Source organism: Ovis canadensis, chromosome 20 (assembly GCF_042477335.2).
Source record: "Ovis canadensis isolate MfBH-ARS-UI-01 breed Bighorn chromosome 20, ARS-UI_OviCan_v2, whole genome shotgun sequence".
Taxonomy (NCBI): Eukaryota; Metazoa; Chordata; class Mammalia; order Artiodactyla; family Bovidae; genus Ovis; species Ovis canadensis.
This window is the reverse complement of record NC_091264.1, coordinates 19,822,175-19,841,922: the sequence shown is the minus strand read 5'-3', so window position 1 is coordinate 19,841,922 and position 19,748 is coordinate 19,822,175. Positions and strand designations below refer to the sequence as shown.

Here is a 19,748-nt window from a genome sequence, read left to right as displayed (position 1 = left end):
CCATAATACAATTCAGGGAATCCTCTTTAGGGCTGGAATAATAACAGGTCACCATCAGCCTAAATGCTGGGAAGAGAATTGGTGAGGTAAGACACAGGACGAATTTCATACTGAAATTTTGCAAATAATTAATAAACTGTGGAAACTGCATGCTTGACTGACCTCAAGTGAGTTCATTGCACCATGATTGAAACTACAAACTTGGGTACCCGTTGAGACTTAATAAAGGATGACGGGAAAACAGACCTGAGGATTCCATGATAGGAAGTTTGGACTAAGGGTACAAAAACAGAAGGAGAGGAAACGAGGGGTGGGAGGGAGAACCTAGAAAAATACATTAGTGAGCAACCCAGGGCACAAAGAAAAGGAGACGTCTGTTATCAAAATAAAGAAATGAAATTTGACTAAATTTAATTACATGTTGAAGCTGATCACTGGCAGAAAAAGTTACATTTTCTCTTTTTCAGTCTACAAATTATCAAGTTAACAGTAACTGCATATGGAGCTATAAGAAATATTGAAGTAGATAGATTTTAAAAAACAAAAAAAATGGCCAAAAATGCAGTTACCTTTTGTCGGTCAGATCACAGTTAGATTCCAGGCAGACAATATAAAACCCAAAGGTAATTCCCAACAATCCAACATAAAGCTCAATTTTGTTCCATAACAAACATGATTAATCCACTGTTCTGTTTGGAAATTATAAAAATGCATTGTTTTTCAGTTTGGAATTTATATAAAATTCATCTCATTTGTGAGAGTCATAGTATGTAAGATCTGACTTGGAAGACAAATCATTTTTAGATTCATGGGCAAGATTCTTGAGCTTTGTAAGACTGTTTCTTCATGTACAAAATGAGAAAATAGTGAAAATAAAGCCGACGTTCCATTTAAAAATCTCACTAAATGGCTGACATCTAGCACCTTCTCAGGAAATGTTAGTTTCCATAAGTTATTAAAACTATGTTGGTTGACCACCACAGCAAATACATGGTTTGAATGCTTATTTTATATGAGCTACAGATGTACCTAGGAAATAAAACCTGAATTGATCATGAAAACTAAAAAAAATACAAAATATTAGTATGGAATTATTCAACATACTGACAAAATCAGATTATTAAAAAGCAGTTCTTTGCATAGACAGACAACGTTTTACTAGGTTGAGTCAATTTGAAAATACATAAAGTATAGTTTATAAAAATAGTATACGACTAAGAAGAGAATTAATAAGATGTTAGGTTGAACAAGGTAGAAATTTAACAGTGCTTCAATGTTTCTGTTAGTTACCCTAGCCATGAAAGGCATATTGATGATTTTGCTCATTTTTATGCAGTGGGAAAAGAGCAAAAATCTAAAGCCAGGAAAGATTTATGTTCTCTGATGTGTTTAAGACATAACACAAGTTAGAAAATCCATAGGTCACAGCTTACATGGGTTTGGAAAATTAACAAATACTGATCTTAAAGCCCAAAGGAAATCTATGTCATATTTATTTTTAGTGGAAATCTAGTCATTTTTGCCATAAAGATACAGGAAAAAAATCTTCTCAATGGAAACTCTTCTAAATGATTCACATGAATTGACCTAGGCAGTTGTTTTGTTTAGCTATCTTCTAAATCTCACTTTGGCTTGATTTATTTAAAAAAAAATTGAAAAATGACATATTGCCATAGATGTATTTATGCTTTAACGTTTTAAAATTTATAGAAATAGAAGCCTTTTTAAAATGTTTTGGAGAAATTTAGGTTTCCATTGTGGCACTTAAAGAAAAAATATAATCCTACTCAATGCTGTAATAAGAGCTCTCTAGATACTTTAATAATTATAGATTTTCAACTGTGAGCTTATCTGGTCCTTCACATGATTAGCTGGGAATCTGTTTATGCCAAAGTATTCCCCCTCTTTGCATATACACACACATTTACCCCAAAAGAAAGTTCATGGGATATCTAACATTTATTTCCCTTTACCTATTTCTCCATCTCTGATTTTATATAATATCTTGAGTTTTGTTTTGAATGGAACTATTTGATACTAGACACCTTAAGGTGGTATATATCTATTTACTGTACCCTCTCTGAATATAATATTTATATATGTATCATGCTAAAAGTATAAATATATGCTTATAAATTGCAGTTATCTGAGAAATTATCTCAGGAGATATAATAATCCCTAGACAAAGGTCAAATAAACAGTGAATTCTCCTAGTCACATGAACTCACTCCTTCATGATACAAACAATTCCATAGCCATTAACACCCAGGTCTTGGGGCACTTTTTTTAATCTAATGCCTTCAACCTGCCCTTTTTCACACACAGATTTAATTTCTGAACTAAGGGGAAATTTTAATTTTACTTCTTCATTGCATTTAAGTTTTTGAAGATTCCTTGACTAACCGTAGTGGCTCAGATGGTAAAATCTGCCTGCAATGCAGGAGACCTGGGTTAGATCCCTTGATTGGGAAGATCTCCTGGAGGAGGCCATGGCAACCCACTCCAGTATTCTTGCCTGGAGAATCCCCATGGACAGAGGAGCCTGACAGGCTACAGTTGATGGGGTCGCAGAGAGTCAGACACAACTGAGCAACTAAGCACACACACAGGCATTCCTTGACTATCTTCCTAATTTATTCTTAAATGTTCATCCTAAAGTCAAGCAAGTATGCTCTAATTATCCTCAACAGTAAACAGTACATAAAGAACCACTTCATTTATAGTAATATTTACTGAAAACAAATCATAGGACTCTATGTTCCTTTTTCCTATTAGAACATTTAGCAAGATATGTGATTCTTACATTTTCTTGGAAGTAGAGAGAAACCAATTGTCATCACTATAAATTCAGCAGCAGGGAAGCATATGGTTTTATGAACAAAAATGACTTAATTGCTTTAAAATGTCAAGTTCAGATAAGGGAAAAGCTATTATCAAATCTCAAAATGTTTAAGAGATCTTCTGATAAGGGGAAATACCTCAACTTTCTGAAGTGAGATGCATAATAGTGAGAAACTGTGGTCAAAACAGCAGGACAAAAAGAAAAATATCACACATGATCTCTGCATTTCTTCTGCTACTTATTAGCACCATGTCAGCTGATAGTCAGATTAAGCACCCATATAGATCATCTGACCCTTAACACAGATAGATAGTCATTGACAACCCAGGGGCTTAATTTGGAAAATTTCCCCCTGAAGTACAAAAGATTGTGTTAGGGAATCCAGGGATAACTCAGCAAACTTATTTAATCAGATACTTGCACTGAAAAGAAACAGATTCCAAGACTTACTAACTTTAAGCAGATATAACATTTAGAACGCCACATCTCTCTCAGACGTGCTCACATTTAATAAAAGGAAAAGAATGCCAAAGTGAGCAACTCGCACATTTGCTTAATGTATGGTGACATGAAAACTTTAGATACTAGAATAGATTTTTCTAATTAGGAGTATATATTCTTTAATTCAAAATATATCATGGAATTTTTGAAAAATCTAATTTTTTAAGATAACACATTAAGAAGACCTCACAAATACTGCAATTTTGGAAAAGAAAAATTTATCAGTATGTTAAATTACTCTACACCTAAGAAGCGACAATAGAAATAAGCAACCCATTCATATTTTTGGAGAAACAAATGGAATCCCATTTCTTATCAATGTAAGTGTGGCAGCTATCAATTTCCAGGAATGAACCCTAAAATTCCCACAAGTGAAGAGTACAGAGCATGGTGAAAACTTGGGTAATAAAAGTTTTAAAAATACGCACTTTCAATTTAATTGCACTAACTCAAGACCTTTTTTATAGTTTGAATAATTATGTTGGTGAAAATAAAAGAGGATTAAATTGTTGGTGTTTTTAGCAAAGCTCTGATGCTGTTTAGTCGCCAAGTCGTGTTTGACTCTCTGGGACTCCATGAACTACAGCAAGCCATGTAGTATCCTTCATGGAGTATCCCTGTCCTTCACTGTCTCCTGGAGTTTGCTCAAACTCATGTCCATTGAGTTAATGATGCCATCCAACCATCTCATCCTCTGTCACTCCCTTCTCCTCTTGCCCTTAGTCTTTCCCAGCATCAGGGTCTTTTCCAGTGAATCGGCTCTTCACATCAGGTGGCCCAAGTATTCATCAGTCCTCCCAATGAATATGCAGGGTTAATATCCTTTAGGATTGACTGATTGGATCTCCTTGCTGTCCAAGGGACTCTCAAGAGTCTTCTCCAACACCAGAGTTCGAAAGCATCAATTATTCAACACTCAGCCTTCTCTACATGGAATAGAGAAATTTTTGCGTACCAACAAGCAGGAAAAATAGTCTTCCTAGGTGGCACAAGAAAGGGAAGTTACACGGGTTTGATCCCTGGGTCAGGAAGGTCCCCTGGAGAGGGGAACGGCAACCCACTCCAGTGTTCTTGCCCGGAAAATTCCAAGCACAGAGGAGCCTGGCAGGCCTGGGCTCTCTGCATGGGGTTGCAAACAGTCAAACAAGACTGAGCACACAGTAAGCAGAAAAAAAATTTTTTTAAGCCATGACTTTACCCCTTTACAATGTCTGGGAATTAAGCTGCTAACAAATATGGGTTATAACCTGAGAAAGCAACAACTTCAAGAGTTCGTTTCCTTGACTTTCAGAGAGGTCTTCTATGATGTTTTTCCAATCAATGCATAGAGTATCTTCAGTTTTCTGATTTTCTTAATGGAAAATATTATTTATGTAGTGGGGATTTTATACAATTTGCTAAAAATTTTAACACGTTAGGAGCTCTTGGGCCCAACTCTTCAACAAAGACAACCAGCGTGTTTTAATCATGTGTTCTATGACCATTAAAATACTGTTTGTAATTCAACTGTCTTTGAAAGAAGCCATATTGATGTGCAAGGTTTGTTAATAGTTTTATGAAGGGGTATGAAGCCAAATGATAGTAATTTACACTGATGTATCTCTGGGCTGAAATTTTTTTCTTATAGTTATATAGGTCAGCCTTTTCAGCCTTTGATCAATTATGCTTGTACAATACACATTACCCTATAACACAGTTGTTTCCCTTATATTCATTGATGTAACTAGTTATTTCCCAAATAACTATATTATTTTTTATTAAGAATTAAATGGTTGACTCTTAAAGCTATCATATTAAGTATTAATAACTTGATATTTTCTGATGCCTATGAAGACCTAGCCAATATAAGCATTCAATTGATCATGGCACATATCACTGAATGTTCATTTCTGTTGGATTCATACCCTAGATCTGAATGTACTTAAAAGCTTCCGACCAATAATCATTATGTTAACCGAAGTTATTAGACATGCACCTAATACACTATGCTTCCAACTCAAGATTTAAGAACATATGTCAATAATCTTGGGGCTTCCCTTGTGGCTCAGACAGTAAAGAATCCTCCTGCAATGCAGCCTCTCTCCAGTGGACTATAATTTGTGAATTCATCTGAAACCCTATTAAATCATCTGTAAAATCGCCACAATAAAAGAACTGACCCTAAATTAAAACAGTGCCATGTGGAGTAAGTCTTTGTGTATTTTCTCATCCAATTCAACCCAGAGATTTTTTTCTTGTCCTACCATGTTTCAGGTACTATTGTCTAATATAATTGTGCACCAGTCTTGAAAGTTGTTACCATTTCACTCATTTAGCTAATGCTATGGCTAAAATGTAAAATAGTTTGTCAGAGCCAAGATTTTAATCTAGTTTTCCTAATGATTTCTTTCTAGAATTTGTATTTCCAGAATGGAGCTTTCTACTTTGTTTATCCTCCTTATTTAAACTAAGTATCAAAACCTTAAAATCTAAGTTATCATTAAAAAGCCTATAAATTTCTGTATATTATATTAAACATTATAATGAATCTAATTTGATAGTTTCATACCTCCGAAATTTTCTTGCCCTTGATTTAGCTACAAAATTTACTAAAACTTTGAAATCCCTGACTTAAAATCTGATTTTTTACCTTGATACACTTGGAAATTATGCCACAAACTTTGTTCAAAGAAAAACGGATTTTAGAGTCTTATTTTTTTTAAAGAACCTTATACTGTTTCTTGGACATTAAACAATACTCTGACAGAACAACATTTTGATGACTTGAATACAAATGAATCAGAAACATACGGATTGAATTTTCCTTGACATATAAGTGGGTTTGAAGAGAAAGGAAAAAGTCATTGGCAAAATTTACCCTGAGTATTGCCAAACCTAAAACGTCTGAAAACATAGGATTTTTAAAAAGACATTCTAATGGTCCCAAAAATACTATCTTTGTTTTCCATCTTTAAATTATTCTATAAACCCAAATTTGGAAAAAAAAAAGAATTAATTTACTTGGAAGGCTTAAACTATATAAAGCATCAAACAATGGAAAATTATAGTGTTTGCAGAGAAAACCCAAGTCTTAAAAGCTAGAGTAAATTGCTCTCTGGATAATAAACTCTGTGTACATACACATCTGTCTATGTGTTTGCATATGTGTGTGAGTATGTACATATTTATATATGTAAATGATCATAATTACTGCAGATTTACTAGCAATTTTAATAAAGATCTAACAAGGCATGCAATTAATGTATCTTTATAAATCAGGGAACTGAAAATCTTAAATTTTAAGATAAATCTAAACCTACTCATTTCCTGCTAAAAAAAAACAAAGAGAGAGTAACTATTTTACCAGGTTATTGACTACTATGAGAGAGTGTTCAAGAATTCTGAAACTGATTTAGCACAATTGGTACAACCACTTGTATGGAATTTCTAAATTTTGCTGTTAAGAAGTAGCAGTGTTTCTTTTCCATTTGCTTGCTCATATGTTTGCTTTATTTAGCTGAAACAGACATATGGAACTCAGAGAATTTTCTTCTGCCTGAAAAAAATCAATAGAATATCCTTAAACTCTCCTGCCAAATCCATGGCAGTTCATTTATCAAATTACTAAAGAGAATATTTTACAAACTGACATACTTTCCACATGTCCTCTGAGGAATCATGATGTTACTTTTGATTTCAACAGTCTTTTGATTTCCAAAATATATTTAGGCTTCTTAGCTGTTTTTTCTTTGTGAAAGCAGAATAAACAAAATTTAACAATCCGTATCAGTGATTTCCTCCTCACTTTAAGATTGAAGCAGTTTTAACTACTGTACTGTGGTTTGTGGTATAAAGTTTTCCTGTGTTAAACCAAAATTGTTTGGTTAATAATCAACCCAAATTTATAGTTTGGAATTTCTTCTTAAGAGTAACATGTTCATATATGCAAAATAGATAAACAACAAGGTCCTATTATATGGCACAGGGAACTATATTCAATATCATGTAATAAACCAAAATAGAAAAGAAAATGAAAAAGTATATTTATATAACTGTAACAATTTACTGCACACCAGAAACAAACACACTGTAAATCCACTATACTTCAACTTAAAAAAAAAAAAAAGAAGAATAACATGTTCAAGGACAGGTGGTCTGCAAGAATCTTTTCCTTCACAAATTCATTCAGTGATCATTCAGAATGATCATGTTTTTAATACCTACAACCTGCATAGTACCAAATACCAAGGGTACCACTGTGAGCCAGAAATACACATCTAGGATCTTAGGAAACAGATATTCAAATATGTAATCATGAAAGTGTTACTCTGATTGATTAAAGCAGCAAGTCTAGTTCTTCAGTGACTTGTGGTCAAGCTACAAGAATATAGACATAAATGTCACCGCTTGTCCATAACTGATCTCCCAGTCACTTTCATAAATTAACAGCACTTGCAACCGTAGAAATACATGAAAGCTGTTCTAGCCTAGTCTGGACTTCTGGTTTTTCTGAAGGATACCATGCCATTTTGCCATTCTACGTGTTTACTCACACTGTTTCCTCATCCAGGGACTAACTCACTCCTCCTTCCTTACAGCGCCTCCACTCCCTCCTCATCTTCATTTCTTGAAATCTTAGCCAAGTGACTGAGCCCAAAAAAGTCACCTGGGCCATGGTGCTTTTCGCTCCATTTGGACTTAACCATCTCTCTCACATTTTCCTGTAGTGTCTTGATTGTATTACTATTTTTAGGATTTAAGGCACTTTATTCGTTCTAAAGTAACTACAAATGTCTATCTCCCAGTTCATAGTCTCCTTAACACTTTGCCTTTATTTATTTTTTCACTTTTTGGCTGTGTCACACAGTATGTGGGATCTTAGTTCCCCAAGTAGGGAATCAAACCCTTGGCCCCTGCATTAGAAGTTTGTAGTTTTAACCACAGGACTGCCACGACGTTCCCAGCACTTTGTCTTGCATGGATAGGCGCTAGAAGATTTTGTGCCGAACAAATCAATAAATGAATAATAGTCAGCAAAAGCATTTGAAAGCTGACTTGGACTTTCCTGAGCTTCATGTTTTTATGATTTCCAATTACTTTGCTGAGAAGTAAACATATTCAGAATCCGTTATTGCAAATAAAAGATGCCTGTCTAATCCGTTTGAAGCAATATTCCAATAGCAATATTCCAATAGAACACTGAAAACATCAGCAGTGATGAGGGAGCAGTAAGCTGGGGCATCTGGTTATCTATGTTTACAGAAGCATGCCACAAGCCTAGTTTCCATGATGCTGTAGTTAATAAAACGAAGATGACCCCAGAGGGTCACTTGCTTTCCCAGGGCCATATATGCGCTAATGGCTGGTTAAAATCTGTTAAGTGTTTAAAAGTTAAGTATCGTTTAAATACAAAAGGCCAAGTTGCCTAGCATATTTAATCCTTTTCACATTTTTGTATCAGACGATATTAAAAAATCAAAGACAAGCAACAAAATGTTATCTCAAGCCTAACTTTTAAATAAAGAATTTGGAAACCTTTGAAATAAGTTAAATGTTAGTTTATTTTAGGCTCCAAAAAAGACCCATAAATAATATGAGTCATTTAAAGTAAAATTACTCCTAAAATATAAGAGAAATCAATCAAAGGAAAAGGATAAACAAAATATAAAGTAGTTCTCAAAGGAAAGGATGAATTGGAAGCAAGAAAGAACTAAACAGTTTAGAGTGTAAAGGAAAGAGAACAAACATAAGAGAAGAAGTAAAAAAAAATAGAGGAGAAATTTCAGAATTTTCTGGTTGAGAGGGAAGGGTGAGGAAGTTAAAAAGAAACAGGGGTCATATTTCACAGATCTCCTGAGTTTTGTTTAGTTAGACATTTCAGCATATCTCCAAGGAAAAGACTGGGGGAAGCACATACCACTAATTTAATTTTTCTTCTTTGGACCACATACCAGGGAAGAGACTCCTGGCTCAGCCCCTCCGGGCACATTTCCCTGTCACATTTCTGACCATAAATGTAGAATAGTTGAGCACTGTAAGAATTTAAGGGAGATTATTTAGATGTATGCCTTTCTGTCTATATTTACAGTGATTGAACTCTGAAAATCTTTAATGATAGTCTCGAAGCCATTATGGAAAATATCCTATAATTAAAAATATTTTAATTGCTTATGAAAATTTAAAACATCAGCATTGTAATTAAACTCTATGAAAAAGTCTGGATTGGGAGGGATTGGGAGCGGATGTCTCAACTTGTCTGTAACACTTTCAATAAGTGCCTTCCTTTTCTAGCTCAAGATCTGAGGCACGTGAAACCTTCAGTAGACAAACTCTGGAATATATTTGATTTGTGTCTGTCAACCTCACTCCACATACGCAATCTTTGGAGTAACAGCACTGGGCATGGTCTGATTCTCAGGCTACGAATCTGGTTGTAGGTAAAACAATGTTACCGTGAAGTCCAATTGCATCAGTAATGATCCACCTTGAAAAAGACCCAGGGCAGACCTAACAACTTTTACTTCACTCAGCAGTTTATTAAGCAAGGTTTTAGTGTAATAGAGCAAGGAGAAAGGACGGAGGCAGATTCTAGGGCTGATGTTTCTATTGCTGGATCCTGCAAAAAACTGAAGACAGTAAACTAAAATAGGGCACAATCTCTAATAAATCATCACTTTTAAAACCACCCTCTGCAGCCATGATCCTACTATTTTCGGGTGTAGAGCAAAAGCATAAGTTAGGCCCACTTGGTAGACTTCTGAATATTTTGAAAGTACTGATCAAGGTAACAAATCATTAAACGATGTTTTATCCTCCTGTTGTGACAAATACAATTTTAAATGACCTGGAAGCCTAGATTTGAATTTGTCTATGTCTGATGCAGGATGCAGCATGCTTGGGGCTGGTGCATGGGGATGACCCAGAGAGATGTTATGGGGAGGGAGGTGGGAGGGGGGTTCATGTTTAGGAACGCATGTAAGAATTAAAGATTTTAAAATTTAAAAAATAAAAAAACTAAAAAAAAAACAATTGAAAAAATTATATCTCAGTAAAGCTAGAAAACAAAACAAAACAAAATTTAGACTCTGAGTGATCAAAGGTGAACAAAGCCTTGCACTCCCTGACCTCTTTATCAAACAGGCCAAAATCCGTCTCATCAGTCTTTGTGAACTCTTTTGTTTGCCCAAAATGCCTGCCCTCCAGTTTCTTCGGCAATCACGTTTTCCTTAACGTTATGATTGCAGCTAGAATTTTCTCACTGTTTGACACTCAGCATGTAGCGACATGCACTCAGTGATGTTACATGCGGACTACATCTGCCTCATTCAGTTGCAAGCCTCAGGAAGCCACCTCTGCACTTGCTCACCATTTTATCTCCAGCATTAAGCCAAGCACATAGCACATCCTTATTCAACGAGTACTTCTGAGCCTAAAAATAACTTCTGAAGCTTCTCAGAAAAGATTTCCTATAGACCTGTGCACTAAGAATGCCACCTGCCGTATCAGTAAACAGAGGTCGTTGCAGAATCAAGCCATCCCATTACAGCGGCCCCAGTCAGCCCTGAGGGAACTCCGGGGGGAAACAGGATGCCTTGCTATCAAACTGTCAGCCGCCACAGCCACCCCACCTTCACAGCAGTGCACCTGAGGAGCTTCAGATGAGAAAGTACAGGATACTGCCCCCCGCCGACCACCACCGATAGCTGATGTGGATATCAGAGGAATGATTTCAATGAACCCAGACCCTTGCATAGTCCCATACATAGAAAAGCACTAAATTCACTAACTTGAGATGTCTTGCTTTCTTTAATTAACAGTAATCCCTTGATGTTCCAACTACGTGGTCTTTGTTGTAAAAAAAATCTCTGTATATCCTGGCTCCCCCTTTACCTCTTTAGAGCAGTCCCTTAGTCATATAAGGATGAAATGGTTGGATGGCATCACTGACTCAATGGACGTGAGTTTGAGTAAACTCTGGGAGTTGGTGATAGACAGGGAGGCCTGGCGTGCCGCGGTCCATGGGGTCGCAAACAGTCAGACACACCTGAGCGACTGAACTTGAACTGAACTTAGTCATATAAGAAGCTGCATCCCAGGCCTAAGTCCTCAGTTTTGTCCACCAAGTAAAACATAACTCTCAACTTTTAGGTTGCATTTTTCTTTTTTTAAAGCCAACAAATCTCTCCCAGAAGTGATCCTGGAGCTCTTGTTTTTTGACCAAATATTACAGTATGTTAAGATCTAACTCGATAACATCTTCTGCATATTTTCGTGAGTCTTTTGTTCCATTCTCATCCTCCTCTGTATTATGGTAGGTCATTTGTCTGTTTCCCTATCACCTGCTTTGATATATATTTCTTTTTTAAGTCAAGTTTTGAGATATTCTTTGACTATGGTAATATTTATTCTTCTTTAGAGTACAGTCCTATACATTTTTACAAATTACATAGCTGTGTAACCACCACCACAGTTAAGACATAGACCCACAGCACTTCACACAGCGCTTTCTTTCAGTATTGCTCTATTACAGTTGTGCTGCGTATTTACATACAGACCTTCAACACAATAAAAACCCCAAGAGCAAGAATAAGGCTTAAGTTTTTTTCACTTCGCACAGCCATTGCAGAGCCTGACAATAAATGCATGTTGTTTATAAATCAATTAACTAATCAATACATTGCTCTGTCTTACAGAATGCACCACTTTGCACATTGTGTGTATAAAAAATACATTGGTTAAACCCCACAAACAGCTGTAACTCTCAACGTGTACAAACCAGTACAAAATTCAGTGCTTACCATCTCCTGTTTCTGCACAAAGTTGTAAGCCCAAATTGTTCTGTGGATTAATCACCCAATGATTGCTGGTCACAGTGATATCAAAGACAAGCCAACCCACATCGAGAGCTTGGGTCTTCCTTGTGTCTAACAAGAATAGATCTGCATCCCTAAGGAGAAAGAAAACAACAACAGAACCAGTTACAGGTTTGAATGAAAATCATCATTCCCTACACTTAAGTGAAAACACTACAAAACCACTCTTAAAATGACAAGAGTTGATTAAGGAACAAGGGGAACGACTCAAGTGATGAGTAATAAGATATAGGACGTTTTATTGCTAGAATCCCATCCCAAATCTGGCACAGATTAGGAATATCTGAAAGTAATTTCGATTTTCCTGCTCTTCACTGTCAAGTTTCCTTTACAAACTGGATTAGTGGTCTTGATTTAGTCCCTGGCAATCAGTATTTCCCCAAACCACTACCTGTGAGGAACAGGACACTGGCAAGTTCATGAGCAACTGTTGAGCTGAATAGAGTGGAAGTGACAACAGCTGCTCCAGTCTGGGTGGCTGCGGATTCTCCACGGAGGTGCAGGGCAGGCAGTCTGTGATACAAGCCTTCCAGAGATTGTTTTCTCTTTTAGAGATCATTTTTCTTTCATTTCTACTTTCTTATGCTTTTTCCCATTTTTATTTCATTTTCTGTTTTTGTTATATAATTATTTTATGGATACCAGAGGCCAAAAGAAGGGCATCAAATACATCACTGGATTAAGGAAGAAGTCCCATAGATTGGGGATTCCCTGGTAGCTCAGTTGGTAAAGAATCCGCCTGCAATGCAGGAGAGCCCAGTTCGATTCCTGGGTCAGGAAAATATGCTGGAGAAGGGATAGACTACCCACTCCAGAGTTCTTGGGCTTCCTTGATGGCTCAGCTGGTTAAGAATCTGGAGACCTGGGTTTGATCCCTGGGTTGGGAAGATCCCCTGGAGAAGGGAAAAGCTATCCACTCCAGTATTCTTGCCAGGAAAAGTCCATGGACTGTATAACCCATGGGGTCACAAAAAGTCAGACATGACTGAGTAACTTTCACTTTTCCCACAGATTGAGCTATGGGTCTACCCTGACTTGCTTTAGCATCATCTGTGTGCACAAGTTCCCTGAGGGCAGTAGCAGCTATGAATATAAGCTTCTATGTTTTAGAATGATCTCCACGGTGTTACTGTGGCTAATATTTATCAATCTTAAATTTAGTATTACCTTTACAAATGTATGAGCATCTGTATAATGAATTATTTTATTATTTCCTTGCTATAGGCAGCCTCTGAGGCAAACACTACATATTTTTAACATTTAATCTTTTTCTAAATTCATTTTATCAAAATATAGTTGATTTACAGTGTTCTTTTAATTTCTGCTAGGAGAAGACTTTTGAGAGTCCCTTGGACTGCAAGGAGATCCAACCAGTCCATTCTGAAGGAGATCAGCCCTGGGATTTCTTTGGAGGGAATGATGCTAAAGCTGAAGCTCCAGTACTTTGGCCACCTCATGAGAAGAGTTGACTCACTGGAAAAGACTCTGATGCTGGGAGGGATTGGGGGCAGGAGGAGAAGGGGACAACAGAGGATGAGATGGCTGGATGGCATCACAGACTCGATGGATGTGAACTCCGGGAGTTGGTGATGGACAGGGAGGCCTGGCGTGCTTTGATTCATGGGGTCGCAAAGAGTCGGACACGACTGAGCGACTGAACTGAACTGAACTGATAGAGAAACAAGATGCAGTTATATATATACATACACTTTTTCATATATATTATTTTTCATATGTTTATATATATCTGTATATATATTCTCTTTCATATAGCAAGATCCTGCTATAAAGTAGGATCTTGTTGTCCATCCATCCTCTATATATCAATAGTTTGCATCTGCTAATCCCAAATTCCCACTCCATCCCTCCGCCATTCCCCCTCATTCTTGGCAATCACAAACCTGTGCTCTATCGGACATTTAGTCTTTACAGTAGATCTCTTATATTGGTGAAATTGAGGCTAGGGAAGTTTGGTGGTAAAAACAAAGGAAATCCATCAAAGTAGAATAGAAATATACTATTATGCACTGATGACCGCTGCATTTGGTGGCATGTCATCCATATGAGGAAGACCAGAGCTCTGTCATAATAAGTTATGCTCTATTGTTCTATGGTATTTTCCATCAGTCTGTATCTTAGAAGTCACTTCAACAATGGCTTACAAAATTTAAACAATTAATTTTGAATAAAATCATGTACATTTATTATTTCCTTAGGAAAAAAGTCATCAGTGATCATTAAAAATTAAACCATAAAAGAAGTAAAGAATCTCAGTCAATATTTTAGAGGCTCTATTTCTTTACTTAAACTTGATTTAAATCATCCTTTCATTAAACTAGAGAAGTTAAAATAAATGTATTAATGTTCCAATCAATTAAATTGACCAGCTACCATACACCCAAAAATGCAGCTTTCATTCTCCTTCACAATTTTCTTACCAAAGAAGGGTTACAGACAATTTTTCACATCCAATACAGGACTCAGTTTGAGTTACTAAAGACGTACAACAAGCAAATAATACAATGCAATGAAAGATTAATTTGTTCCCAGTTGAATTTTAAGGCTCTATCATATTCACACTGTGGTTGAACAGAAGTAAAATTCTCCATGCCTCTCATAACTTGAAAAATCTACCAAATAAACCAAATCTAAGAAAATATTATCTTTAAAATTTTGATATATTTTAAAACTATCTTTGAGACTGTTATCTTGGAATTAATTTAATCACATTGCTAACTTCCTAACAGAAGGATCCAACTTGTAGTTTTGAAACTACTCAAGTGCTACCCTGATTTTATTTGAAATGTGGTAAAGCTATTCTAATAAACCCTGCAAAGCATTACCAATCCTTGGCATGATATAAATAAATATTTGAATAACAAAACAGAACAAAGAGGTAAGTTCTGAGAGCAATTTCAACTAGTTAACAAATATCTTTAGGTGAAAGTGAAGTGAGAGTGAAAGTCGCTCAGTGGTGTCCAACTCTTTTCGACCCCATGGACTATACAGTCCGTGGAATTCTCCAGGCCAGCATACTGGAGTGAGTAGCCTTTCCCTTCTCCAGGGGATCTTCCCAACCCAGGGATCGAACCCAGGTCTCCCGCATTGCAGGTGGATTCTTCACCAGATGGGCCACAAGGGAAGCTCTACCTTTAGGTAGTTATTTATTATTTTTAAATTGTGCTACTTTTCCAGAAAAAAATAATTCCCAAACTATTAACATTCAAGTCTCAAAACTTTTAAGCAAGTCTATGGGGAAAATAGTTTCAGTTTTAAAAATACTTAAAAGAAGCATCAGCCAACAGATCCAAGCAAAGCCTAAACACTTGAATTTCTGTGATGCAAATCGCAAGGCATTAAAAGGTAAATCTAGGCAAATAGTATGATTTGAAAAATCTATATATTTCTAGTCCACCTCTGAAAAGTTATAAACATTCAGTTACCTTCCTAAGTTTGAGTAAAGCTATTTTATTTTTGACCCTTAACTTCTATTTTTAAATTTCTCCTCTTTCTTTTTGCATAAAGAACTCTTCTGCATTAACTACAGACAAGAGAATATGCTTTAGGAGAATCAAATCTATTTTTAACAAGCACGATGTTAATAATTACATCGTTTTCAGTCATACCGCAACTTTCACAGCAGCATCTTAAAAATAAATTCCTATCCATTCTATAGAAATTGAGATGTGATTTCTTTAGAAATATAAGATTAGTCCACTAAAGAACAGCACTTAACTCCCTGGAAATAGCAGAATATTTTAAATTATCTCTTTAAAGACTACTTTAAAATGACCTCTTTAAAGAATATTTGAGTTATCTCTTTAAAGACTGTTTCTAAGTAATGTGACATTCAGGAGTACTAGAGGCTAGAACTTCAACATATGGATGGGGGAAAGAGGCGAGCAGAGTTTAACCCATAATACTATTTTTGAAAAAAATTTTTAAAAGACAGGAATAATCCTAGATGTGAGCATTCAGTTTATTGACATTATAGCAATTATCAACACTGAAATGTTTTCAAAAACTAATACATGGAAGTCAATTTACATTGACCAAAATAACTCATAATGACTAAAATTTGTATTTTCATTTTTCAGGTAAAATTTGAACCTTTGTATTGAGTATGATACAGATTTGCATACAAATTCCTAATAAAGCTAAATTAAGCTATGAGGCAGTTGTTAAATATAGAGTCACACAAAATAGATAAAGGATTTGCAGAACAAATAGATATATTAGATATGAAATATATAGATATATTAAATGTAATTACTCACAGGTGAAAAATAATGTGTAAATGTGTAGATACAGTTAGAGTTTGGTACAAATACATATGAGCATATCTTACTTCATTCATGACCAGAGGTTTAAACATGTCTATTCATGGGAAATTGGTGGGCTTGTATATACTACTTTAGAAGAATACAGCTTATTTTACTGACAGAGGAAAGGTTTTTGTACATGTGCCTTGGGAGTCTTGAAATACCAAAAGGGTAGGAACTTCAGCTAAGGACTGAGCAGCAGGAGCCAAATTCAGTAAGAGTTGAGTTATCATCATCCTAAAACCACACATCTGAAAATAGTCTTACATATCTAAGACTATGACAGTGGGCTTCCCAGGTGGCGCTAATGGTAAAGAACCCAACTACCAAGACAGGAGACACAGGAGACATGGGTTTGATTGCTGTCAGGAAGACCCACTGGAGTAGGAAATGGTCACCCACTCTAGTATTCTTGCCTAGAAAACTCCATGGACAAGAGGCGCTGGGAGGCTACAGTGCTTGGGATCACAAAGAGCTGGATACCACTGAGCATGCATGCACATCAAAGACTATGACATCAGAAGAGCTAAACCAGTTTTTATCATCTTTATATAAATATCAATGTATTATAATGAAGTAAATAAAGATGTAGGGAGCAGACAGAGCTTGAACAATTAAGGAATTCTTCAGCCTCAGTTTCCCCATGCATGAAAAGAGTATGATAATCCCTGCTTTAAAAAAGTGTTTGAAGACCAAATGTAATATAATCTGGATCTCTGTTTGGAAGAGAGGAAAATTATAGTTGAATCTTTTGCCACAAGAGGAAAAAATGAAGTTGAAAACATCCAAAGTAAAGTTATTCATGTAATCAACAATGAGATGGTGAAAGAGACATAGTCTTCACATTGTTACAGTTTCAATCATATGTACTCATGTATATGTGTGTGTATATATATAGACACACAAATATGCATATATATATATATATATAGAGAGAGAGAGAGAGAGAGAGAGTGACAGAAAGAAGATGAAGTAGAAGCAGTTATCCAGGAGCATAGACATTTTACTGTCTAACCAAAAAGCTCTAAATCTGGTCAAGAAAAGTTTTGGGAAACTGTCTAGAAGATACAGAGATAAATTTCCAGGCAAAAGTTAAAATACTCTATTTCCATGAGGCAAGAACCTTACAGAGCACAGTGATATCTCCACTTTTCCCAAACTTTCTCCATTATAACTTTTTCAACTCCTTTCATCTCCTTTGTCTCTGAATAGCTTTCCATGGTTAGTAGAAATGTAATGATGACCACCTAAGAAGAAAGCATCCATCTTTTTCTGAGTATCCAACCATAAATACACACCATCTGAGGAATGTGACATACAGTTCAAGCATGGGACATATTAACAATGGATGCAAATGTTATTCTCTGGAGTTTATAATGTCGATAGTTTCTATCACGAGCAACTTTAAAAGTGTTAGAATTTGACTTTGGTATTTTCAGATAATTGTTTGTTCCTCCCAAAACAAATAAGAAATAATAAGCTTCTGTAAATCTCACAGAACACCCATTTTCAGATTATCTAATTCAATGCTGTGTTTACATTGAAAAGGTATAGATGCAAACTGGCAAAACAGTAATTTAACATGGACTCAAATGGCAAAAATGGAAAACAAGCTGAATTCCCAGTATGAAAATTCAACCACTTTTCTCTTTGCAGATTTTTTTAAATTGCCAAGATCCTGATAATATTAGTAGGTTTCCCAGCACTACACCATTTCATATTTTTCCCTTGCAGAGAGATCTATACATGGGCTACTGAATACACACACACACATGCGCACAGCACGAGAGAGTCCCTCACTCAACAAGAAACAAAGAAGTGACAGTGTTACATACACAAACCAACTACTTTTAAGTTCCCTAATGAATGAATGATATGCCCAGTTCAAGTTCCTAAGAATTCTTCTATGCTATGACTCTTATGACCCCAATGGATATGAAATAGTCAAGGAAAAAATGAGTTTTTAGGGCATGAATTATTCCCATTTTTAGCTTTATAACATAAATCTATAGCTAGAGCAGCATTTCTCGACCTCAGCATTATGGAAAATTTTGACCAGATCGTTCTCTGTTGGGTGGGGGTACCCTGTTTATGGCAGCAGTTTCAGCAGCATCTTTCGTTACCCCAGCATTACTACCCGTTGGATGTCAGTAGGCCTCCACCCTCGCCAACAGTGAAACCCCAAAATGCCTCCAGACATCACTAAACGTCTCCTGGGGGTGAATCTCCTTGGTGGAGAAATGGAGCTAGAGCTTGATCTCTGCAAGTGCAGGGACGCAAGCCATGCCTGGGTGCTGTCCTGTATCCTCAGAGCCAAGGGCACCACCCATCTGAGTGTTATTTCCACTGCTCTCAAGAGCCCATGAGGTCCCCTGGGTGTTACCGTCAGTGTGCATCCTGAAGTACGTGCACAGAAGAGTCACAAATCCTAGAGAAGCTGGAGGGTGAGATGATGTCAACGTGAAACTGACTGTGGATTGGAATGATGACAGCTCAACTAAATATATCCAAGTAGGGAGGGTGGCGAATGACAGCCAGCAGGCCGGCTTAAAATGTTTTTGCAATGGGGCACAGAGATTTATATTCACAGTAGAACATTAGGACGGGGTTGAATTCTACACAGCACATTTTCTTCGGGGGATATAGAAATGTATCTCTTTGTGAAAAACACTGACTCAAGGAAAGCACTTAGCACGGTGCTAGACACACAGTGAGCACCCCCAAGTGGACAAGTGCTGACTGCTTTGCTTAGTAGCAGGACTGGTGGCATTGTTCTTACCATTTAATAATTCAACTCTCTATGTACTTAGACATGTCAGTGCTTAGGAATATTTCTCCTAGGATCTCTCTCACATTTCTCCCAGCCACCACCCCACTCCTTCTCAGTATAGAAGTTTCTCCTACACTATTGATGGGAATATCAGTTGGTAAAGCCATTGTGGAAATCAGCATGGAGGTTTCTCAAAAAGCTAAAAATAGATTTACTATATGATACAGCAATCCCACTCCTGGGCATATATCCAGAAAAAAAGCTAAAATTCAAAATGGTGCATGTGCCCATACATTCATAGCAGCACTGTTCACGATAGCCAAAACATGGAAACCATCTACACGTCCATCGATAAGGGGATGGATAAAGATGTAGTACCTAGATACAATGGAATACTACTCACCCGTAAAAAGAACAGACTTGTGCCACCAGCAGCAACATGGATGGATCTAGTGAATACC

The 19,748-nt window shown here is 36.4% G+C and overlaps 1 protein-coding gene across 1 annotated transcript in view; it reads right to left on the bottom strand.

Annotated features, from left to right (window-relative positions):
* Positions 1 to 19,748, bottom strand: part of BMP5 (bone morphogenetic protein 5) — a 144,382-nt gene that overhangs the window by 32,612 nt on the left and 92,022 nt on the right. The window contains exon 3 of the mRNA XM_069564081.1: positions 12,121 to 12,269. Coding sequence (XP_069420182.1) covers positions 12,121 to 12,269 — 149 coding nt within the window. The remainder of the gene's footprint in view (positions 1 to 12,120; positions 12,270 to 19,748) is intronic.